The 26,539-nt window shown below is 40.7% G+C and overlaps 1 protein-coding gene across 1 annotated transcript in view; it reads right to left on the reverse strand.

Annotated features, from left to right (window-relative positions):
* The window catches only part of nrxn2b (neurexin 2b), a 556,614-nt gene extending 530,353 nt beyond the window's left edge, over positions 1-26,261 (reverse strand). Inside the window, exon 1 of the mRNA XM_040140983.1 lies at positions 25,550-26,261. Coding sequence (XP_039996917.1) covers positions 25,550-26,261 — 712 coding nt within the window. The remainder of the gene's footprint in view (positions 1-25,549) is intronic.
* Positions 26,262-26,539: the final 278 nt, after the last annotated feature.

Genomic DNA, 26,539 nt, shown 5'->3' on the forward strand with positions numbered 1-26,539 from the left:
TGCTCTTCATTCTCGGCCTTCTGCTTGCAAAACCATTAACGTTGCAAAACACCATAACCCTCCCCAACCCCCAGAGCCGATTACAGCTGTGAGGTCAAGAGAAGCTAATGTGACTTTGTCTGGAACTGCCTGGTGTGGCCCCGAGGTGCTGAACAGCATGACCCTGGTTTATATGGACGAAGGGATTCTAAAATAGAAAAGTACACAGTGAAAGAATTAAATACACAATAGGCAGAGGGGGTGAAATATCTTTTTTTTTTTTGTTTGCAAAAGCTAAAGAAAGAGCAAAACCTTACAAACATAGGTGAGCTAGAATTCTTGTTTTATTTCTACTGTATCAACAGAGGAGTATTGATTTGTTTCTCCACAGCTTCGAAAGATGAAGTGTTATGTGCACAATAATGTGCTGTAGAGAACACCTATCTTTTGGGAGAATAGTTTGTCCTCTAGATCAGTAAAAAGAAAAAAAAAGAAAAAGAAAGAAGAAAATAAATAGTAGTACCAGTAGTTTTAAATATCTAATAAATATTTTTTGCCTAAGGCCTCTGGCATGCCTGACAGTCACCTAAGAGCTCTCTATACAGTATAAAGAACAAAGTGGAAAGCCGGATGTAATCCTGCTGGGGTAAAAGCAATTATAAATTACATTTTATAAAATGACTATTGGGATAAACTGATATTTCTTTTTCTCTGCAACACACCCACTCATTCAATTCATTCACACCATGCATCCATCTATTCATCCATCACATGTATTTCTGCTTGCTATTCTTGCCCTGCAGTATTATGGTATATTACTTGTTCGCAGCATGGGATCAAATAGGCGTTTTGAAAGCTACATCAAGGCACATGTACAAGTATAGGGTATAGACTGCAAGTCACAAAGTTTAATAGTTTGCCTGGGAAGTTCTCTTACTGCTTTTGAAGAAAAAATAGTAAAGAAAAATTGGTACATGATGAAAATGTCCTGCAACCTGAAATCACACACGAGGCATCTTTGGGATGACACTGAATTTAACTGAACAGACTGAATTGAGCTTCCTACTCGAACGTTAATAATATTAATTAATAAAAATTAATACATTAATGGTTTTTGTATTTAAAACTTTTTTGGGGATAAAAAAAAAAAAAAAAATCAGTGTAGCACTTGTTTTATGCATCTGCTTGGATCATTTATTACCAAATACATGTTGGGTTTTGGGCCACAGAGTACCACAACATATGGGTCCTTGCAGAACACATCTTCAGTACTAATTTAATAATGAACATATACTGTCAAGGCCAGTCTTTGTGTCTTTTCAAGTTGTCAAGGCACCCCTCTCTATCATCTCTAAGGTTATTTACCTCCTGAAAAGGTCTAATGAATTCACGTAATTGCCAACAAAACGCACCATGATCCTTTCATGTTAGACTTAAAGCACATTTGAGGCCATTACAAATGACCTTGTGTAGTCATCAAATGTCCTCAGCTTGAGTAAACCCACCTTACAGCCACAAAAAAAAAATATATTAAAAGTCAAACTACATGAGTTACTTTTATAAGTAAAAGGTCAAATACAGGGAATATAAGTGGTCACATCATCGCTGCATTATTGCACTTGCAAGTCCAGTATTTATCTGTTCTTCACCTTCAAAGTAAGAGATGTCAAAGTTGCTGGCACGAGCGTGAAAATGCAATGCTAAGCTGAAAAATAGACATGCCACTGTCAAAACGATTGCTTCACAGTTTCAACACCTAGTCAACAGTTGTGCCAGGTGCCAATGTGTGTCTAACTCACTGCTGTGCAGAACAATGCTGCTGTCTTTGTGAAAAGATGCTTTCAGAAACTAAATAATGCAGGTAAAAGGTGAAGTTTATGGCTGGACCGCAAGAGCGGGGCCAGCACTTTTAACGCAAAATTCAGTGACTGACTGAGTGACTGAGTGAGTGATGAAGTTACACCATTGGCATTTCCCCATTGGCCGTTGCTCTGTCAAAGTGAATTGGTTCAAACAGTTTCTATCGTGTCATCAAGGGGGTGTTTACAGGCCTTATTGCCAACTTAGCGCCTTCGTCCCTAGACTTACTGACTTTTCAGAGCCCTCTGGCGACTTATCTTCACAAAGCCACGTAGCAAGTAGAGAGAGTCGAGAAGAGAGTCGCCGGAGTTGCCCCGCGAGCACGAGGTCGGGCTTTCTCTCCGAAGGCACACCTCTTGACCACAGCAGCTGACACAGACAAGAATGAGCTTCTAACTTTCTCTGAGTGATCATTTTACAAGTAAATATAGCCAAAATCACAGCACAGCCATTGTCTTTAACTCATATGTGTGGTGAGTTTGTCAAAGGATGTTGGAGTTGTGAAAGAAAAAAAAAATAAAATAAAATAAGGATTTTAAGCAGTGTAGAGCAGCACCTTTAAAATGGCTTGGAAGGGACTGCTGGTTAACATGGAGTCTTAATGGGCAACAATTCAGTCACTATTTCATAGTTGTTCCATTGTCTGACAACAGAAACAGAACATGTAAATGAGAGCAGCTTTATTGGGAATTCGTCCTTATCAAATTATGGTATATGTGAGCAGAGACAGGAGGAGAGAAGCAGACAGATAAAGGGCAGTCCAGCCACAGACTAAGTTTTGACCTAGTCTTGTTGAAAAACAGTCGGTAGCCCGGGGCACTCCACCACCCGCCTTCCTTCAAGGTGTATGACAGTAAATCAATACTCAGTGTGTGTGTCTGTGTGTACGTACAGGACATGTGGGTACGAGTTGTCTTGACCTACATTATCTTAGATAAAATATTACTCAATATTAGGAAAACAAACATGGTAATATTTTATAACAGCTTGCGAATAAATACAATGTTTTACATTCGATACTGTGCTGTTGGGACAATACAGTGAACATAAATATAGTATTAGATTTACAGTAAGAATGGCATGAATGTACTGTAGCTTATACTTATATCTACTTTTCTTGAAACAAACCTTGCTGTTAGTAGGCTTCAATTCCAACATGCTACTAAGCTGATGACCTTTACAGTACAAAATGTACCACTCAACGCATCCCGCAGACGGAGACCCACTTGAGCTCACTAAAATGTTTCAAATGAGTGGGATGATATCACGATGACGACAGTCTTATTGACAGCAAGTAAAGGTTGTGTACTTTGTGGCATAACAGTCAGGCTTCGAATGATTCAGGTCAACTCTGCATTTCTGAATACGTCAGCAGAAAACAAAATGAAAAAAAAAGCAGCCTGTAAGGTTCTCATCTGCGGGATGTAAGTCCTCCTTGTTTATCAAAACATCACAGCATATTCATGTAATATATCATAGAATAATCGAGAGGATAATCTCTCTCTCGGTAGCCACTACTCTGCAGGACATTCTCTATCCCAAATATTTCCTTATCCATATTATAGCTTATGACTGTACATTTTTCAAATGTTTTCATAAAATTAATGATTCAACTTTTATCAGCACACAATAGTCAAACATATGTAGTGAAATGTGTCATGAAACAGAAGTCACTGAGGTCAATTTATGCTTATTCTATCTGGTTCTTGGTAGCCTTTTACCCAAAACCTTCGTACTTTAATCATTTGTGCATTGTGTAACTACAGGAACTATACTGATTTCACCTTTTTGAATCCAACTGCTTTAGCAAACAACTTCTTCACTTTCAAGTCTTTTTCAAAACAACAACTGATTCATGGGGCTACCCACTACCCGAGACAAGCCTTAGCTTCTTTGGACGACATGCATTGGATGTGAGAATTGAATGTTGTGACATTACCTTACAGCCCATATAGTACTCTGAAAAGGTCAGTTCAAAAAGGGTCTGTAAGAGTTCAGAGGCTCAGATCCAGAGGCTTGGTGAGAGAGTGGAAAGGCAGAGAAGAAGTGTGAGGGCATCTGCTTTGACCTAGACAGAGAATAAACAAACAAACAGGCTGCCAGGCTATCAGAACACACAGTGAGCAAACAGGGAGGCTGACATATCTCCCTCATATCTATGGAACCGACTCATGTTCGACGCAGGGGAGACAGGGGAGGTGGCGAAACAACACATGGGTGCTGTCGATGCGAAAAATATGTCCCATTACTTTCATGTCTCTGCATTACTGGCCCAAATGAATGACTTCTTGTCTGAAGGTCGAAGACAGATATCACACCAGTGAGGTGATTAAACCGGCCGAGAATCGATCACTGTTTTACAGAGAGCCTTACGCATTGACCTCTTACAAACGTAGCATCAGGTATCATTCATCGTTAATGGTCTCTCTTGCTAATGACAGCAGTGAAACCTATACATGCCTGCTGTCAATAATATGTGGGAGCAGAGCGCTGGTTCCCAATCATGTCCACCACAAAGTCTGATCATGTCGGGCTGGGAGTGAAGCTTCTCCTGCTCCACTCCACCGCACCGCACCGGGCACATTTCACTAATTAGTTGCTTCTTCTCAGGTTGAAATTGTGCTAATTACTGAGATCAGTCGGTGTGGTGTTTTGGCTGCGGTTGAAACCTTCATCCTCTTGGCCTTCGTTAGCATGACACTTCCAGGCCGGGGAAATGGCAGAGCAGAAGCTGCACTGAGCCAGGGATCACCCTCACTATTAAACCTGCTAATAAATGACAAATGTGAGCTTCTGATTGCTCATTTTTATGGAACAATTTGTGGAGAAAGAAACACACATTGTTCTACGACTTCACTAGCAGACAATGATAGGGCCAATAAATAAAGGCTGGAGCAGAAATAAAAAAAAAAAAAGCTCTCTGTTACTGTACCACATTGTCACTCTCTCTCACACACACACACACACACACACACACACACACACACACACACACACACACACACACACACACACACACACACACACACACACACACACACACAAAAGAGAATCCTGCATGCTCAAATGTTCAGTGAACACAAAGATTACACACGTGCAAGCATGAATACAGACTAACCCCAAAAAACTGAACCCCCACCTTGCAGAGCACACCTGGGATCCACCTCAATCTCTTTGAAAGGTGACTTGCTAGGAATGTGCAGTTAAGTCTCAGACAAGCGTGAGCTCTGCATTTTTATTTTGTTGGTTCCACTCCACCACTGTTTATTGTAATTTCATTAGCTCAATCTCTGTTATTCTAATTACACAGACATCTTTTGCAGCAAATAAAAGTTAATGAGCTTTTATGAAAATGGCTTGACATGACCTTTTTATTTATTCATTTATATCCCCGACCTCCCCTCCACTTCTTCCTGTCCCTGTCATATTGCACTGTGGAAGGTCTCCAATATCATGGGATTGGGACAGATGGACACACCCCTCTCAAATACACACAAAAACATCCACTGCCAAACACAGTCTTTGCAATCAACATCAAAGACTCTTTTTCACCCTCCCTGTTTTCCATAAATCATTTAGCCTTGTCATCCATAAATCTGCAAAATGCCCTTTTCAAGCTGCTCATAAACACCCTCATACGTCTCCAAAAATGCCACCACACTCCTAGGCTAGAGCTGTCGAAGGTAGTGAGCCAACAGTGGCGCAGCTCCCTGCAGTCAGGAAGTGATGAATGTCAGAATGAATGTGTACACTACAGTCCGCCAGGCAAGGCCAGTGGATTTTGGTTTGAGGTGTCCAAGTGAACTGGCAAGGTGCTGATCAAGTGGGGTAAATGTAAATGTTATGTACATGTTTGGCCTAAAAATGCATTAAAGCATGTCATGGAAGATCATTATTCTACTCTGCTTCTACAGAGCACATCGGTCTCTGATTTTGATTTGCATTCCAAAGGGGCATATAGTGTCAGGGTCATTTTGGGAATCAATTTTGTATTTCATTGTACTAGATGAAGATAACCAAAATTAATTGATTCAATACCCAAATAACATTGAAAAGGGCCTGTTCTGCTCATAATGTGCACTGCAAGCTACATGTGTAAGCTATCTACCGTAGAATATTTCTTGGTCTGCAATTGCACAAGTAATTTGTATATGACTGATGTTTAATAAACTGTGGCAAATACTATCTGACTCATTTTCACAATATTGAATAGTTGTATAACGAATTGAATACTGTAGGAGTTGTACCTATGATACATGATTCTGTATAAATAAACAAAATAATAGTATAAATATTAACTGTATCAATTAGATACCAATAAAACTATTTTTGATGCTGAACAGAGAAAGAAAAAATGAGGGGACCCCTGCAAAAACACTAAAATCCTCTCTCTATCCCTCTTGCTGAATTAGACCTACACCAAATTATTGCTATCACAATCAGTATGTGGCCTAGTGGATGGCCCTGAGGTTTATTAGCCCGCTCTTTACTAGCAAGAGCTCCATTATCTTATTTGCCTTTAATGTCAGAAAAATAAGGGGGCAGGGTGGGCGATGGCTTCTGCTTTGGGCCACTACGTTCAGCTCCGAGAGCTGGAAATCCAATATCGCAGGGAAGATAGATGTTGAGGAGAAAAGATAGATCCTAACTCGAAAGCTATTACAAAGTCTATTGTTTTTCAATGCTGATGTAAATTACCTCAAGCAGCTTCCAATGCCATTTTGCAGTCCATAATTCATGTTTGTTGCAAAGGGAATCGAGCAATAATAACTTTATGTGTACGGCCCTTTTCTAAAACAATATTTACACTTTCATAATCAAGACAACCTACAGATGCATAAACATACATAACCAGGCCTATAAAATCAGTGATATGGTCATAAAGGTGAAAGAGATCTGAGTAAAGAATTATGAGAATAGAAATAACATTATTCTGAGTACTGCTTTGTGCTTTGGGTAAACACAATGGACTTGTCTGTATTCTTCATTTTAGTTAGGAGCACTAAATTGCAGCAGGGCAGACCACAATCGAGAATCAGTCTCAGCTGTGGTTTGCCCTTGCTCCAATTTGATTTGCTTGGCCTTCAGGGATGAGTAACTAAATGCTATCGCATGTCATCACCTGTCGTTTTGTGCCCATCAGCCCTTGCATTTTAGCATCCTTGTACTTGGTTCAGAACACATTCTCACTCTTAATGAACCAGTGCTATCCCTCCTGTAAAAAGGACTTCGTTTTGCACTTTCAGTCATCTTAGAATACATCAGAAGATACCGTATGGCATTGTCCTAACCTGCCCCGGTGAACCATACTAATGGAATAAATGCCCCAGAGTTCAAACAAACTCCACCAAAAATGTGTAGTGTGAACACAGCCTGAGACGGGGTTTACGCAGTGATTCACATCCACAACCAAAAACATAAGAGACAGAAAAAGATCACAGAGGAAGACAGCACAAACTTCAAATCGCTGCTTTCTCTGTTAAGGTCAACCACTGCGGCACACACCAGAAAATCATCAGCAAACACAGCAAACAATTATGACTGAAAAGGCAGTACTTTGAAAAAAATCTCTCGTAACACCAAGGTAGCACCTGTGGCTGCGCAGCACACAAAGTTTACCTGACGGTTTATTTGGCAACCACCAACCTCCTCTCTCACAGGCTCTATGTTCGACAGCAGCTTTGTTAAAAAGTTTAGCACCAGAAGAGAATGGTGATTTCTGAATGGAGTGCATTGTGTTTGACAGACACAGACGGTGAGTAAAACACAAACTGACCACAATATTGCAGAAATGGCTGAATGGGAGAGTGTGAATCTGGGCCTGTGGCAGTGCTGTACCGAAAGGGGGATGCCAGTTCTTGCTGGGGATTTGGGACATCCACGTCTGCCTGAAATTTATGCATTAATTTCCCTACCCAGGCCCCGATCTCATCTCCAGCCCCTCACTGTCCCCCGTCAGACTAAAACATTCATCACTCCCTTATGTGAATGTGGCGACGGGCACATAGGCTCCTCTCCATCCCTCAATGAGACAGCAGTCATTGAACCATAGGGAGGGAATACATAAGAGAGGATGCGGGGTGGAGGGCGTACCAAGCCATTGTTTCAGTCTCTTTCACCGGAGTGGAAGTGAAATGGGCTGTGGGTGTTATGCAAAGGGACAGTGTGCAGATTTGTATGTGAGCAAGGGGGACAGTGAGTCACCAAGTGGGAAGGCTCCGTGGGATGCGCAGAAGAGACACTGCTGGAATACAACCAGAATGAAGGAGTGTAATGATAGGTGGGATGACCAAGATACAGTGATAGCCCTTCTACCAAACACAGCCTGAAAATATTTCACAGACAGCAAAATGCAGCAGAGCTACAGTTACAGATTAACACAGACTCAGAATATTTAAACATATTTACCGTAACGGCGCGGGCATGATAACTATCCAACATTAAAATGATTAATGGACATTTTTATTTGTATATAAACCACGTTAGCATACTGTCACCTTTTTCAATACAGACTTTTTTAGTATTTGTGTGTGCGCGCGCGCACATGGACAATTTACAGATTTCTTTTAGAATTTTTCAGATCATTTCTGCACAATTCCTTGCTTTGTCTTACTAAGTTCCGCTGTAGTTAAATTCTGCTACATACTGTATCCACCCAAGAATTTTATTCATACTTTTCTCCCAAAATCACCAGTTTTACATTTTCCTCAACATTTTTTAAGGTCAACAGTATGTGTTAGTATCATTTTTCAATGGATTGTTTTACTAACTGAACCTGGTGCTGACTCTCTAAGTATGACAACTAATGAAGACTAGAGGACAGCCAGTTGGTGGGATCATATTCCCAGCTGCCTGCCTGTCCATCGATCTGTCTCTGCCAGCCAGGGAAAATGGACTTATTTACTGAAGGGAATTGCCTCTGATGTGACAGTTTGAACCAAAGGCAGGCCTTGCAGGTATACCTCGCACTGGCACTCATGCTCAACCCCTCACTTCTCCCTCCTTAACTCTCTAAGATGAGAGTGTTGAGCAGCTCTGCGAGCTACTGATGTGTCACAGACAAATCACTGCAGTAAAAGTTGACTGGACTCGAGGCTCGCTGCCAAAAACTTAAGAACAAAAGAAGGGCTTTGGAGGAGACGGAACAGAAGGGAGTTGACTGGTCTCCTTTTTTTGCCTCCTCCTCCTCATGGCCGCTTTCACACTCCAAAAAGCTTGATCACTCATGTATGCAGGTCATACAGAGTCAAGCGTATAATACATGTTTAAGCAACTAAGGCCCTGAAGCAGTGGTGTTAGAATTTACTGTTTTTACCAGCTGGCAAGTATTCTTGATTCTCAGTTTTATGCTGTACTCCATCTGTCTGCTGCCAGTGTTTGATGTAATCAAAGTTTGAGACTTCTACAGAAACTTTTGCACAATTACGAGTTTATGATTACCTTTGGCAGTGGTACCTGTCTATTTAAGATGCAAGAGAAAAGGCAGCTGAGCACTGTGTGCCGGCTTTGGCCAGAGCCAACGGGTGAAAGCATGAAAACAATGGCCCTGGACGCGTATCTACCAAGAGTACAATGGAGCTACCAGGACACAGTGATGAAATATTAAAAAACAGTCCAATTTCTGCTCACTCAATAATTGCACAATAATTTTTTTCATACACAGAGGACCACAACACTGATTTTGCCTTTTTAGCCTCTTTTCTACATATCAAATTCTGTATATTGTACTGGGCTAGATATAAAATGAGCCTTATAACAAGGGAATGAAAAAATCTTATATCTGCGAGCATCCACCTCTCTGCCTGCAAGTAGCCCTAACTTGATGTAGTGCCACCTCTTGAAGGGTGTTGAAATATTGCTCCCAGACACTTGTTTCCAAAGCGGGCAGAGGAGAGTGGATACAAAAGCGGAACACGGGACAACAGCTACAAGTTCAGTTATTTAGTGCAAAAAAGCCGCAAGTGTCAGTCATCAAGCACCAGTCTACAAAAACATAAAACACATGATGGTCATAAAAGGTCAAACTGCTGTTTGTTGTTTATACATGTATGGTGTATGGATCTTAAGTTTTTTCGCGTGTTTGTGCCTTCATGTTAGTGAATACCTGCATGTCTAGCCCAGATATACAAAGCCAAGCAGATGCACCTGTATGAGGTTTTGTCCGGCGCAGGGGGAGCAACAGTGTGCGGTCAGCATTACCTGCAGCATTTCACGCCAGGCCTCTCCAAGCAGCGGAGGAGGCCAGGCTGTTATTTCCACCTCGGTGGTATTCTACCTGCTCACTGGCCTGCTCCCGTCCCTGCTGCCCGCCACCTGGGCGGAGCGACAGCGCACGCATACACACACACACACACACACACCCACACACACACACACACACAGGCCTGCACACATATCACCGAAAAACCAGGCCATATCACAGTAGTTACCTGGCGCAAGACAGACGGAATAAACAAATCCATCTCTAGCTCATCAGCTTGTGTAGAATCCGTGTCCGGTTTAGGGTAAGTTTGTGCGTCGCTCCCCCGCATGCATGTTTGTGTGTGAATAAAGCGTAAGAATAAATGGGTCACACTGGTAAAAACCCAGCACAGTCATAGCTCAACATTAACACCAATGTGGGAAAGGATAAAAGTATAATACCAGGTTGATCATTACCAGCTACGTGGGTGTGATTATTGAGTCACACTGTCACGGAAGTATCATGGGAATATATTTTTTTTTGGTCCAGATCCTGCTTGTTTACTTGAAGACTGCTCTCAAGGGCCAAAACAGCCTCTTTGTCATTAGCAGCACAAGTAAAACATGGAATTAATTCTTACCCCCATCTGCCCAAACTTTACGAAATCATGCCAAAAGCCATTTTGGGATGCTTGCATCATGGTTTAGTCTTCGAAACTCGGGGTGCTAAAAAAGATGCTAGGCTTATTGTGTATTTAAACCAGCATCAACACCAGTAAAGATGAAATAGAAAAAAAAAAAAAAAACGGGCTGAATAGAAATAGAGGGATGGGTCAAGGAGCCACAGTGGGAGGCAAACTGCACCTGCAGTCTGCAGACAATTCTGAGTCATTATGATCTCAGTACTATAACCTCCTCCAGCAGCAATGAAAAGTCAAAGAAACGAGCAGGAGGTCCCTGGTCATACAGCACAGCATTGACATACAGAATGACTGCAGTAATATGAATGTAATAAGTATTATGTGGATGACACTATCAGCTTCAATCAATCCCTCCCACTACATATTTGACAGAAGCTTTGCATCATGTATGCAGGACCATGTAGCTAAAAGTTCACCAGGGAAGATAATCCACTCTCTTGTCCGCACCGGCTGGCATCCCTCCACCATTCTATGTTCGAAGGGAAGTAAAGAGCGTCAGATTTATTGGTATTCAATCGCACACTGAAGCCATGGTCGTTCCTGGTGATTGCCTTCATGTAAAGTGACTGTCAAGACTTCTGCCTATAGTAGCTCCAAGAGCAGGGAAAATGAAATCACACCAAAGCCTGCTCTGTCTTTTCATCACAATAAAAAGGTGAACTGGTATTATCCTCTCGCAAGGGAAAAGGGAGAGGTGACTGTCGGCGTGTAATAGACCTGATGTGGTAAAGTGTTGAAAAGGTCAGTGCATCTTCTAGAGTTAAACCAGGGAGAACAGCTCCAGTGACAATAGAGTAATAGCATTTTTAAGCTTGATCAGACATGTGAACAGCAAAACAATTCTCTTTGGGATTGTGATTTCTTTTATCCCTTCTCTGTTCACTCTCTCTTGCTCTTACCTCCATATCCATGAACTAATTCTTTGACTATGCAGTCTAATTCTTTTACAATATATCACAATTTACATATGATACTGGTGACTTTGTGTGACTTTGTTGCTATGGGGAACCTAAATTAAACCAAGGCTGCACAACAAGCATTAGGGGAAGGCAATATGTGTATTGTAACTCGGAGCTGTGAAAGATGATTCAAAAATGCATGGCTTAGTGGAATGCAGAGACAACAGCTGGCAGAGAAAATGGGACTAGAAGCTGTGCTCATTGTACAAACTTGGCATGAACTCCTGGCATAACAAGATTAACCCTATTTTCACACAAACTATGTTTCTGAATTTACAGTTAAATCGTGTAATTCCTAACATCCAGGATGACCTCCAATCTGACTCTACCCTTCAGTGTAAGTTATCCCCTGGCAATTTGCCTACACGGTGAAGAAAGGAGAAGATAAAGGGTAACCAATATCACAAGTACGCACTGCCCCTGGCATTCTACCATTTAGGATTAGGGTACTATATGTCTTTTTCAGGCTCCAACAGTCAAAAAGCCCTTTAACGAGAAGACAGAGTCAATATTTACCTTCCCTGCTAGGCTTGTACGCAGTGACGCCAGCGGATGTGTGTCAATGTGTTTGTGTGTTTATGGAAATGTGTGATTAAGTCCTTTTGCTGAGAAGGATGGCTACGAATAAATGCGGTGCTATGTTGTGACGGCTCCAAAAGCATGGAAAGATTGAATAATTACGATAATCATTTCAGAATGTGAAAATATAGGCTGTTTCCTATGATCACGTTATCTTAATATCACAGCAACGCTGATGAAACTGAAAACTGTCATTAAGGTTCATGTCTGTGAGGTAAAACATTGGCTGTGTCAGTGGAGGAACTGGATGTACAGAGGAGAAAAGGTGAAATGTCCTCACACACATCCAGAGACAATCCTATTGTGGGATTCTTTGTCGTTGCTTTTTTTGTGGCTATTTCCGAACCATCTGTCAACCTTCCTGCGAGACACGGAAGCCATGCTGAAAGCCTCACCACTGAGGCTTTGCACAATCTGAGACCCACGTCCCCACATACATTCCCTGATTGCAATTCTATGTATTCCCGCAGACATGCAATCTTTAGGCTGGCATCCCTACGTGCCGCCCCCCCAGCACTCACAGTGTGCCCTTCAAGCTGTTCTATTTTCTCTGACAAATGTCATCCTTGGCAATCCAAGACATAAGCCCACTCTTAAGGCTTTGGACGATTTTGTCACTACAACTGCCACATTGTTATGTCATGCAGTGTTTCTCTGTCCACTAATTAGCCCGAGTGCTTTCCTAGCATCTTTGTGCTCTCTGCGTGCTCCATCTGAAACTCCCCCGTGTCTTCCATTATCTGTTGTATGATTGATGAGCCTCCACCTTTGGCAAAACTCGTGTTTTCTGGCGCCGTTTGCTTATCTCAACCTTTCAGCTCAAACAAGACTGGCCATCGTAATTGTGACCTTTATCAGTCACTGTCCTGTTTTCTGTACAAGATTGGCACATAGCGGTAAAGGAAAATTAGACTGATTCACCAGGTTATTGCCCTGCGCAGAAAACATGCTGAGTTTAATTGCAGCTTAGTAAGTGAGAACAGGAAGGGAATCATGTTGCAGTTTTGCCCCAGATCTCTTGCTTTCTTCCCCATGCTCTCGCAGAAGCGGACAGACCGTCAGATTAGCACAGCTCTTCGATAAGCCTAGGTATTTCGTTAAAAAAAAAAACTCTCAAGTCAAATTGGACATAGTGTAAAAATAAATAAATAAAGGAGAAGTTTTATCCTTGATGTTGTCAAGTCTCACTTAGCTGCGAGGCGGGAGAGCTCTGATGAGCCACATGCACAAACAGCTTGCAACTTGAGTGACGGCAATACAGCAGCAGGCACATCAGCAATCAGACCTCATTTCCTAGTAATTTGGTGCTGCCGGCACTGTATTAACTCCATAGGTGGTCCCGTCTGTTAGGAAGTCTGAATAAATAAATAAATGTCATAGAAGCACCCCGGTTCACAGGAGATCTATAAAGTAATAATGACTGCCACCCTGTTTGTGCAGAAATCAGCAGTGATGGCAGCTTAGCTCCTTAAGGTAGCCTAGAAAGGCCTATTGGAGTCCCACATGTTTGGTATCAAGGCCTCTCCTTTACATGCTGAGTGTAAAACAGAGTACTTTGAATCTGTATTGACAGTGGCTCAAGTCATACACTCAGTCAGGGCTATGGGGCTCAACGGGAGGTATCAGAACCTTCTTTACTCCAGTTATCAATATTGTCATATTACAGCAGAAGAGGTCTTTAGCTGGTAGAGGCAGGGGGATTACAGTCCTCTTTTGAAACTCAGCTGGCAGGTGTTTGATTGAAGTGGAATCCCAAGAAGAGGGAAAGGATTGAGGAATGGTGAAGGTTTTCCCACAGTCCTCGTCGACAGTAATGTCTTTTGAGCATCGCTGTATTCCAAACACTCTTTCATGCTTTCACACCTTTTTCACCCTGCTGTTTGATTTCCCCAACCTTCCTTCTGTGTCTCTCAATGCATCTTTTTTCTGACTCAATGCACAAACAAGTTGTCCAGGAGAGGGCCACTCGGGGTCCCCTGATGCGCGGATCCTCTTATCAGTCACAATTCAGTCAGTCATCATTTTCACCAGCAGCCTAGGGTTACAGCGCAAACTGGTTGACTGATATTAACAGTTTGCAGTTACAGGAAGGGTGGGGGGTCTCCCACCTCCGTGTTGAGTTTCTTTCTATATCCTTGCACATGTGAGTGCAATAAAGCAGGCTTAGGAGTGCAGAAGAAAAAAAAAACGAAAAAAAACAAAACAGCATAACTGTGCAATAACAAACAATGAACATGATGGATAACTCTTCTGAAGGTCAAGTTAAAATGATGGAATGGTAGAATATGGTCAAAATGAACATATACTAATGCAAATATAATGCTGGTGATGTGTAGAGAGGGCCTCCAGGTGATAACTATTTTGTCAACTCTTTGGCAATCATATTTTTTGTGTTCAGATACGGCTGGCTTGTTATATAATGAAACCATATTGAGGGCCCTGTCTTACAAACATATTGAGTCATTTGGTTTCACTGGTGAACATTATCAGGCCCAAACAAAGCGACACATCTGACTAGAGCTAGAGAGGAATAGCTGAGCTAACACTGAACCGCTTTTATGTGCAATCATGCATAAAAGATTTCTTTTAAAAAAAGTTTTATTCCCATGCACCTCCCTTGCAAACATATATAAATAGGTCCCTTATTGCCCTTTACACTGTGTAATATATGTAACTAATATTGTTATCCCCATGCCCTATTCAGTCCAATATAATATGAACAGAGGTGTAACAGGGTCAACTAATTACAACTAGGCCTAAAGGACTTCTTTATTATGTACGTCTTCATCAACATCATTAGTTAATCAATAAAAATATTTTACACAGAAAACTGAACCTTTAGCAAAATGTATCTAAAATTCTTGTTGTTTCCTATCATAGAGGGAACACAAATAAAATCTGGGTATACTCTAAAGTCCAAAAATGACCTTAATATAATTACAAAGTTGCAGTAGCAAATATTTCTCTCCAGAAGTAAGGTCTCAGTCAAGCTCACAAATGGCACACAAATGGATGCAGAAGCAGATATTGAAATAGAACACGTCTGACTGTGTGCCTGGTAATATCCCCTTCTCTGGTGACTGCAGCTTCTGGGGAGCCGCCTGTCTGTTAATTAACAGCGTGCAGAAATAGTCAGGAGACCCTGAAGGTATTCAAAGAAGAAAGAAAGAAAAAACAAAAACAAAACGAGTGTAATCGCATAAAGCTATGCACCTGATACTCAAAAATCTATGTATATGAAATTTAAAGCCATTGATGTGAGTACATTAGGACCCTAATGCTGCATAGTCAACACAGCAAAAACAAGCCATCAGAGAATCCCTTATTGATCTGCTTTGTTGTTGCATTAGAAGAGCTGCCTAATGTACTCATGCCTCATGTTGTAATGCATGGTTTGCAACAAGATGCACGTCGATTTTCTCATCTATTATTTTTTTAAAAATTCTGTGCAGTCACATATAAGTGTGCAAATGATCAATAACTGTCTCATCTTTAAGTGCTGTAATATCACGTTTGAATTAAACGGTCATGCTGCTGTGACCTGGTCTGCGGAACCTCAACACAGGAAGCACTTATTTAGCTTTTACAAAAGTGAACTTCACAGATGGACTGTTTTTTCTTCTTTTCTCCGTTTGTTTTGTTTTGGGCCTATTGTTTCTCCTACAGCTCAGCAATAGTGGGGATGGGTAGCAAGTGACATGTGACAGGGATGTGTGAGCCAGACCTCTCGCTTGCTTTTCTAAGTGTAGAGTGACAGCAGAGGTAGAGAGCAAGCTTTAACTGCATATGACGGCCGATCACCCTGGCAGGGACCTACAAGCCAGTAAAGACTCACCTGGGAGAAGGGTGAAGAAGGTGGTGGGCTGGAAAAATCAGGCTGACACCCTACCTGGAAGCTGAATGCAGTTATCCAACCTACATCCGAAACTACCGCCCCATTGCATCGTACAAGTCAAAACAAAAATGTTTTCAGTTGGCTTAACACCAACATCACCAACTCTGAGTCAGACAACTTAACCTCGCACTTTAATCCACTAATGCTTGTTTTTTGCATCTGCAAAGAGGAGCAATCTGTATGAAAGTATTAATAAAGTTCAAAAAAGGGGAGGAATTGGGGAACTAGGGATTTAAGGAGGTCTCATCTGGAGCAGTTGTTACCAGATTTTTGTTTGTTTGTTTGTTTGTTTTAAAAAGCAACAAACACCAGGTTACAAAACAGACTAGATCTAGAATCAGTTATTTGAAGTGTAGATTAATATATGGCCTTCTCCTCTGTCCAAAACGCAAAAGCAAAAAAGTACGGAAAACCATTAGAGTAAGGCATAAGAAGACAGCATGGCAAGAGAATGAGATAGGTGCAACATCCTTGGATCAAAGAACGAGGAATTGAGGAATTTTCGGCACCCATGCCTAAATGGTGGATTTTTGCTTTGCTGTCTGTTCTAGAATGCTGGAAATCTATCAACAAGAGAAATGGAGGCCTAGGAGCATGTGTCCTTTGAACTTGGGATTGTTCAGCCAGCAAAAATCCTTTTATACACAGTTGAGAGTGGAAAAAAGGAATGAGTGGGTGATGGGTAGAGGGTGAGCAAAAAACAAGATCAGTTCGGAGAGAAGGGGGATGAGAAAAGTCAAATGACTGGAGGGCGACAGTGTAGATATTTATTAAATACACAACAAACAAAGACTTGCAAGGCGGAAAAGTAAGAGGTTTATTGATAGTTTTCCTTGTATTTTTCTAGTAACTGGCTGAATTCTCCTACTGGAATTTGGTTCAGTCCTTCAGTCATGGGAGTGGATTAGCTCCACTAAAGTGTCATTTAGCAAGGAAATAATTCTATACCACTTTAAAGGTGGCTAAGCAAGGAGGTAAATACTGTCATAGCACCAGCCAAAATGCCTTATGGCCCTAGGTGCTGTTGTTGAGTTCATTTTTCTTAGAGAAATTGCTCTCCTAAATTCTTTTAAAAAGGGTGCACCTTCTATTTTAGTGATTATTTGTAGTTTACAATAGTCTTAGTACTATTATAATTTTTAATTTAGTGTATCCATTGAGATGTGCAATTTATTTCCCTACTTGAGCAATTTTCTTTATTTTTTTATTTTTCTCATTCTTTAATTATGTACATTTTCTGATTTGCATTTTACTATTATTTATTCTCATTTATTTACTATGGACTGATTAACTCTGTTTGGATAAGTATTCTATAATTAAGTCTGTTATTACTTTTATTACTGCTGTGACTTGTGGGGAAAAATTGTATTACTGAAACTTCGGTAAAATATTTCCTATCTGTGCCTGTAGGTGGTAACCGACAAACTGAAATTGAGGGATTTGCTTATTGGGTAACTAGAGGAAGTAAGGGGAAAAAGAGCCGTAACGATAGAAAGATAACGACTGCCACTTTACAAACACCGAGTCCCAACAGCACACGGCAGCAAAAATTTAACGCAGCAGCTATAATGATCACCAACAAAATCTCAGCAATAAGAGCCAATGACACATGGGGGGCTTTGTTAGCCTTTATCAGTGTAGTTGGTTGGTGAAGGCGAAAAGACATGGCTTGGATTCTGTCAGTCGTATTTCTAATAAGGTTATCTATAGAACTTCTTCAGGCGGCCTTGAAGGCTACAGCCCCCCCATTAGCAGTATACTTATTTATGTATACAGGACGAGTTAATTGGGAGTTCAATTATCAGGCAGTGAGCCTCCCCCTTCCCTAACCACACACTCAGCCTCAACTCCCTCCGCCTCCTCCCTCTGTGGTTGCCAGTGGGGAGCGCAATTATCACCATGATGTATCACTCTCCTTGGAGTCTTCTGCTCTTTGCACCGGCCACATTCTGTCACTATCCTACCCCAACTATCACCACTCAAATTCAACTCAACTCACATTTTGGGACATTTAATTTACTATGTACAGCATATCCTTACATCTTCGAAGCATCAAGATTAGTGTCATTTACACCAGTCCTGCATTCTGAATTTTGTGCCATCAGGTTGAATTTGATGGAAAATCTACTGGAATGCTTTATTGCCCAATTAATTATGTTACAGCCAGAAGAGAGAGAAGCGCTATTCTTTCAGTACAAATGCAGCGATAGTTTTCAGTACTTCAAACAATGGCCTGAGGATGTATCATCATCTGTGAAGGTGAGAGAACTTTTGCCTTATTTGTAACAAAAAGAGGTGGAAGGGAAATTATCTAAAAAACAAAAAAACAACAAAAAAAAACACATACTCTGCCACTGTGAAATAGAGACTAGATACTGTGCCAATGACAGTTTGCCTTGTTTACAGGAATCAGTGGCATTAAACCATATTCACAGTTTAAACTGGCTATATGGAGTCCTATTGAAACACACTTATTTTCAATTATACTGTGTGAAACGTAATTACGTAAAATAGACCTTCAGATGTGTTCATATGATTTTCATCATATCAGTGTAGGGTTACAGTACGAAATGTCATGGTCACGTGAAGATTTTACGATTTTTTTGTCTCCCATGTTGAGACAATAAAAGGTAGAGTTATTTTCGACATCACATTTGAGTTCAACTTTCTGTGTGAATGTAATTTAATATAAAAAAGTGTGTTCAAGTGTTAGCTAAAAATTATATAGACTTACAGCATATTAAACCCCAAATTCATGGGTATTGTGGTGTTAAGGGCGCTGTTGAAACATTTTCATTCATGAATTATAACTGTTCATAAACCCATGTTACTCTGGCCTGTTGGGAAAAAAAGTATCTTTTCATGGCAGACTGTGTTAAACATCTCTACTGGCCATAAAAAGGACAGTATGTGTTTGAAGTTGACGCCTTGACGCCCTGAACGCAGCTCGCTCTCTCTCACCCTGCCGCTACATGCTAGCCTGAGGTCACGGCCTCTTGCTTAAGGGGGAGGGATGGGGGTCTGCCTTCCCAACATGCAGCGTCCGGGCTGGTTAACTGCAGGGCTCATTGGGAACCTAGGTTTCTGCTTTATTCCAACATATCTAATAAAAAGTGATGATGAAAGTGAATTGGAGAGTAGTGAACGGTAATGTGCTAAGCAGCTGTTTTTGAAGATTTCTCTATATGGCGCTGCCAAGTGGAAAAGGGCTGCTGCAACACGTTTTTTTCCTCATAAATGGTGATATAGTGTTTATTTAACTGTCAGAGAACAGGTTGCAAATGTGGACAGATAACATCCAATTTTCTGTGACACTGCCAGATATAATTTCCTGTCACTAGCTAAAAATGAGAAGTAAATGGTATTATATATAACTGATTAGGTTATGGAAGATTAGTTTTCGAATTTAAACCATAGTTGACTGCTGATCATCCCACAAAAAAATGTAATCAATAGAGAGTCAAATTACTATGAATATGAATTTCCACATGTTAATCTATAGATTTATCCAATTAAGATGACAAACTTCCCAAATATAAAAATTATAGTCATTCCTGATACAAACACTCAACACACTGTATTTATGCTCGTCAAATGGAAGGAAGTTGAACTAGAAACTTAAAAATATACTTCGAGACACGGGAATGTGCATGTAGCGCAGGTGAAATGCAAGCCATTAGGCGGCCTGTGTAGACAGTTTCATTGGTCAAAAAAGAAGCATACTTGTTTGTCAGACTTGAGACAGATGAGGATAAAAAACCTGAAACACTGCCAGTGTCGACTTGCCTTTACACTTTAATGACTAAATATGATTTTAACAAAATAAATCTATCATTTAGGAAATTGCCAGATCTTAAAAAAAAAAAAATCACTATGGACTAATTAAATTCACTGACTGGTGCATTTGCAAATTTGTACAGGGAAATGGCCACAGAGAGCAATAAATTCAATATATTCTGATTTTAGGTTTATCTTTCTGAAGTCCAGTTCGTCCCAAGAAAGTCTCATAAGGAAAGCATTTATCCCATAAAGCCAGATGAATTTGTTGTTTTTATTGAACTCTAATGAGGTGACTGGCAATGTGCTTTTACCATTTCTAACAGCCTAAGTCTTTCTAGTCAGCTGTATAAGGCAAAAAAAAAAAACAAAAAAAAAAAACATCATACCAAATAGCTTCAAAGTCAGGTGCACATCCAGCCTTAATGGCAACCTGAAAGACCGTTCAGTCTGTTGACTAAATGAATGTATTCATGTCTCAGCAGTCATTTTCATAAATTTATTTAACCTCTAATTACCCTGAGTCGAGAACTCATAGCTGCCTTGCCCCGCACTGCCGTTTAGGGGTCAACAGCGAATAAAGCCAGGGTCAGCATCAGTTTTAAAAACAAAGGCCAACAGAGGCGCATAGATTTAATTACAACTTGCCCATATTTACTTGAAAATGCAGGCTAATGAGAACAGGATCTATGATTGTAGCAGGGAAGATACACTTACACACAATGCATTAAGCACATAAATGTTGCGGGTAGTATGTATGCTTGATTGTGAGCACTCAGAGTAATATTTGCAAGATAAAATCAGAATTTTGTCCGTGATATCAGAGTTCCTTTTTTTTTTTTAAATCCATCAGGCTCACGTTCACCTTCGACTCTCATCCTCTCTGAACAACCCCCCCACAATCCCCTCCATTATATTAACGTAAATGGGAAAAAATGCTGAAACCTGTCAGTGCCAGACATGGATGAACGGTGCTAACAGCTGAGTGAGATCACTGGTATTCAAATGAACGCAACGGTAGATTCGACACACATTCTACAAAGAGAGTAGTGGGATTAAAAAAAATTGTGCTTGAGGACGTGAAATGGCGCAACCTCATTTAATTACAAAACCTCAATTGTCAGATTTTTACCAGTTCCACTTTGGACTGACACTGGTCATTACAAAGGACTTCAAAAGTCTGGAAGACAATATTTTTGTATTCAATTATACATTTGTGGCTAATAACTAGCATAGATGTTAAATGTGCATCTATTGGGAAGATTTGTCTTACACAATGTGGCCAAGATCACATGATTATAACTTGGCTCTTTTCCTTTCCATTCTTGCTTCAGACAGACTTGAGAGCAACTTCTTTGTGTCAAACTCCATTCTCTTTTGGTATGCTCTAATGTGTACATCAAAGCCTGCCACTTCCAAAGGCTGTATTGATGGGAATATAGCAGCTATGAGTAAAGAGGATGCCAGAGAAAACCAACAATTTCTCTACTACACACTTACTCGGTATCTTGTCCAACTAACTTAATAATGTTACTGTTGTACTTTGAATGTTACATTTCTTTTTTTCCATTAAAAATTACATTTTATCCCTACCTTTTTAATCAAACCTTAACTGTTGTAGAGCATAGCTACCATCAGCAATTGTCATCCATCTGAGAAATAATAAAACCAGTTTGTTTACTCTGTTTTTAATATAACTGATGAATGCACAATGGTTTTTAAAGTGTTTTTTTGCTTTTAATGCTGTGTTTGAGTGATGGCTTTAGTGACTTTATTGAGAAGTTTTTTAATAGTAACAAAAATATAATGTTCAGTAGTTGGGATCACAGTCTGCCATTTGCCAATCAGAGTGAATTTTGTACTAAGCCAGTTTTGGCTGTCAGCCTTTGGTGTCATTGTGATTGGTGATACATTACACTGGTCCAACAAAGGTAACATTTTTGTGTTTTGGCATTAAAATTACACTGAATATCACAACAAAATCCAGAAAGCTTAAATCCAGAATCAATTTATTCAAAACTCCATAACAGTATATTACGCAGCATAATATCAAACTATATTTACATTTTAACATTCAGCCTCTCTTAGCAGCTGCTCTGAGTGGCAGCCATACTGTACAAGATAAGATATATCTCCTTTAAAAGATAATTCTGTGTACTTTTTCTCTTACCTCTACTGGTATCTAGCCATGCAGATGGTTTAGGTTTTCTTTGCCCAGGTTTTGAGGAGAGTTCTGCTTCCACCCCAAAACAATAGATATAAACAGATTTTAAGACCATCTTATGATGGGATCAAAGCAGCTGCGACGCCCGTCACCATGTTGATGTTCTGACCCATGAGTAGTCGGTAGTCAATCCTACATTATTACATGAGAACTAAATCTCATTATGTCATAATTACTTGAGTACACGGTAGTCATGGGTTGGACCACACCCATCTTCAAACTCGGTCTTCATTTTGATTTCAACTACACACCTGTAAAGTTTCGTGACTGCACAGTTGTGATGCTACTGGGGTGATAGTAAGTCATTTTGCATTTCAATAAAAGTATATAGCTTGATATAATACATTTTCTGGAAAATCAAACAAACTGTTTATGGAGAAAGAAAAATGTCAGTTTTTGTCTAATCCACTGAACTGAACACCAGATAAATCAAAAATCTAACCAGATTTCCATTTTTTCCCCACAATGGTCTACCTGAACCAGAAATGCTATAAATGATTTCACATCACCCACCCTGTATTGAGAGTGGAAGTAGAAATCTAACAGACCCCACTACATCTTCATGGGTAGATACCACTAGCAGTAAGTGGGAGAATGTTGTTTTCTGTAATTTGGGTTAACCTTCCCATTAATGTTAGTTTTTCCCTCTCATGTGGTTTTTCCTAGGAGCAACCATAAAATAAACATAATAATTGTATAGTCGTGAAAGTAATGCACAAAAGTGTTGCTGAGATTTTTGCACTACTTATTTTTGGTTGTTTGTAGTTTTAGTGATCCAAGAATCCTAGTTTATTCTGCTGATTATACATCTCTGCGAAGAAGTGCATCAGCTAAATGCCTAAATGATCAAGTAGCACATCGTGAATCATCTAGAACTAGACACGTGAATATATTTCAAGTGCCACATCTCATCAGTAAAAAAGATTCATGTTCCCATGAAAATGATGCGTTCTTCCTCTCTGAAGTGAGCAGGCAGCAGCCCTTTAGAAACAGGCTTCTCTTTGACATTGCCCCTTCAGCAAAGAGCGAACACAGCCAGACATGGATTTGTTAGTACATTCATCTACAGTGTCTTAAAACCAACTAAAAGTGAGAGAGACCTTTACATTCCCACCCACGTATTAGATAAAAAGGAATACACCGTTGCACTGGCAGTCAGCCATAATGACCCAATTTACGGTCCTCAAGCCAAAGAACATCTCTAAAAATAAATTAACACTGAATATCTTCATGCTGTCTCTCTCATTCTTGGTCTCCTCTCCATTTCTCGCTGTTGATCGGCCATTGCGCTCGCCCCAATTTCTTCCTTACCTCCACCTCCATTCTCTCCCTCTCCCTCTATCTTACTGTCTCTCTCCATTTCAAAAGGACAAATGTTTCCTGCAGTCACTGTAGCACTGCACTGGTATTCTGCTCTCAATTTAGCCAAGAGCCAGGCAGCAGTATCTGATTCCAGCAACCATACAGCAAACTGACACAGAGCACAGAGAGAGAGAGAGAGAGAGAGAGAGAGAGAGAGAGAGAAGGCTTGAAGAATTAAAGGAACTGTGAAATATGAGATAGAGACAGGAAGAAAGACAGAGACATACAGACCTATAATGCTGTCCAGCAGTGACATAATTTGCTGTGCTATGGGGTCTCTAAATAGCAAGAATATATCAACAAGAAATAGAGGATTGTGCTTTTGTTTTGGCATCTTCAGAGGGCAAAAGACGAAACAATACAGATTTTCGAGCTAGACTGTCGAATACCGCTCTAGACTTTCTACATCAAAACAACTTAAAGGCTTTGATCTAAATCATGGCTGCATGCTTATTTTATTCTGATTACCTCAGATCTATCAAAAGCAATTCGCCAACAAAAATTTGAACAAAATATTTTGTTTGTTTCTTTTTCAGTGCTGTCAAAGCTTATCTATGAGTGCCACAAAAATGCAAGCCTTCAAACAATTGGAACATAACTGTGGCAAAGTAGTTATCTACCTTTTGAAGATTCAGTAATTACAAGTCATTTCATCAAATAGAACAAGGTAGGAGCTACTGAGTCTATTATTATTATGGAGACTGTAGTGTTATATTAATAGTACATATTAGAGAAAAAAACTGGAGATAACGTAGGATGAAGGGCTTTTGCCCCATTACAAATGATCACGACAGAGCATGCAATTTCTGATGGCTGCATAGGGAAATAGAGAATTCACAAGCAAGGTGCAGAGATGCAGAAAGGATGAAAGAAAGAGGAGGGAGATAAGTGCAGGAGGAGGAGAGGCAGGAGTACGAAGTGCTGACAGCGGGTAGAGGTGAAAAAGAGATAAGTAGAGTAAGGGAGTGAACTCCGGAGACACATAGAGGGGGAGGGAGGTGAAGAGAGATGGAAAGCCCAGATAGCCTTGAGAAGAGAAGATAGAAGGTGGGTAAAAGAAATGCTGCGGGATGAAGAGAAACAGAGAGATGGATGAACATGACGGAGGGGGGAAAACCATAGATATGGAAATGGGATGTGTCAGTGAAGGAGGGAGCCAGAGGTTTGAAATAGAACAGAGTTTGACATTAGCTGACAGCAGAGGAGCACAACCCAAGAGCATATGAAGGCAAGAGCAGGGTGTACGCCAGAGACAATAAGCTTGGAAAGAAACAAAGAAGACAGAGGGAAAGAAAGAAGAAAAAGGAAGAAGGGAAGACAGAGAGAACAGAAGGACAGAAAGCTAGTCAAATAGCAGACCCACAATGTGTGATTTTGCATTTGAAATATTCTGGTTAGATATTCAACACCTTTGATGTTAAGTATTGTTTTCAAAAAAATCCCAGCAACGTTCAAAGTAGCACCTGTGCCATGTCTGAAACTCTTGTATCAGTCACATAATCCTAGGAAAGGGGTTTTTTTTTTGTTCAACAACTCAATCTTTCAAGCAGAGAAACTTCTTATAACAATTTTGACGAAAGAAGACTGAAATAGAAAATGCCTGCCTAAAGTAGCTGTTTCAGAAAGCAACACACCATCCTTTCTCTTAGCCCCTCAGTGGGTCTACACCTCAAATATTAAACCCCACTAGAACACCAACATCTTACTGCCTCACATCAAAGAAATTAGTCACTTGTTAAGACTTAAAAAGGTCAAAAAAAGATTATTTTACTGTAATCTCTACTCATCAGATCTGTGCAACTGGTGTTACTATGCAGAACCTCTCATGTAACTGACCCCTCAGGAAACTGAGTTCCTATAAAGTGACCAAAATACATCAAAGGCAAGGGCCAAATCTCCAAAATCTCATGGTATAGAAATTTTGAGTAACCAAGCAAACAGAATATCCTTACCTACAACAAATGTAAGTTGTAGGTACAGGAACAAAGTAATTAAATCAGGGTAAAGTCAGTACAAAACGATGGTTCCTTACCTTCCTTGCAGTACTTCCCTTTGAAGCGGGTGTGGGTGCAGTCACAGTGAACTTCTCCATACTGAATAGAGCAAAACCCTCCATTGAAGCATGGGTTCTGTTTGGTGCAGAGGTACTCCAGGTCACTCTGAATGCCCTGGCTATTTAACAAAGTAGGGGGCATCTCCCCCACCTTGAGATTGGAGATCAAGCCCTGGAACGGTGGCTCGTACTTCACTGTACTGGAGGTCAGTGCAGAAAGGCGCACATCAGGTGGGATCCCACCCACAAACAGGTCACTGACCACTGCCATCTCCTTCCTCTTGGACTTGACCTCAGCCACTTTTGTCTCTCCATCCACCATCAGGAGGGTCTCACGAAAGTTTCGGGTGAGCAAGACCATATGCCAGCGGTCATCATTCACCCGTGTCTCCATGTGCAAAGTGGCCGGCTCGGCACAGTGGATCGCAAAGCGCAGCTGGAGGCGCCCACCGGCAATCAGCAGCTCCAAGAAGTCACAGTTGCCGCCATCGTCCAGGTAGAGTACCAAGGCTTTGCTAATGTTGGTCTTGAGGCTGAAGCTCAGCTCGCCCACTGATCCAGCTTCCCAGCGCCCATAGCGTGCCCACTGGCCAGGTGCCCCACCAAATTCCAGCATCTTGACTTTACTGAGCAGGCTGAAGAGGGCCAGAGGCCACAGGGGCCAACACAGAAATCTTAACCCCCTTGTCATGCTCGAAGTTCCCAAGTTTCCCCTTCTCTACTTTATGCCTTAATGAACCACAGAAGTAAGGCTTAGCTTCACTCTAGATAACAGATTTGAAATATAAACAACAATTATTATATAACACTGAAGAACTGGGATATAAAGCTCACTGGGTAAAGTAATCCTCACAGGGGCCTACTAAAATTTTCCTGATGAATCAGCAGTTATTTCCCCTTCTCTCTGATGCTCTAATTCTTGTCCTTATCCTGACTCTCTCCTTTGTCTCTCCATCAGTTGGTGCCTCT

The sequence above is a fragment of the Xiphias gladius genome, chromosome 12 (genome assembly GCF_016859285.1).
Source record: "Xiphias gladius isolate SHS-SW01 ecotype Sanya breed wild chromosome 12, ASM1685928v1, whole genome shotgun sequence".
NCBI lineage: Eukaryota > Metazoa > Chordata > Actinopteri > Istiophoriformes > Xiphiidae > Xiphias > Xiphias gladius.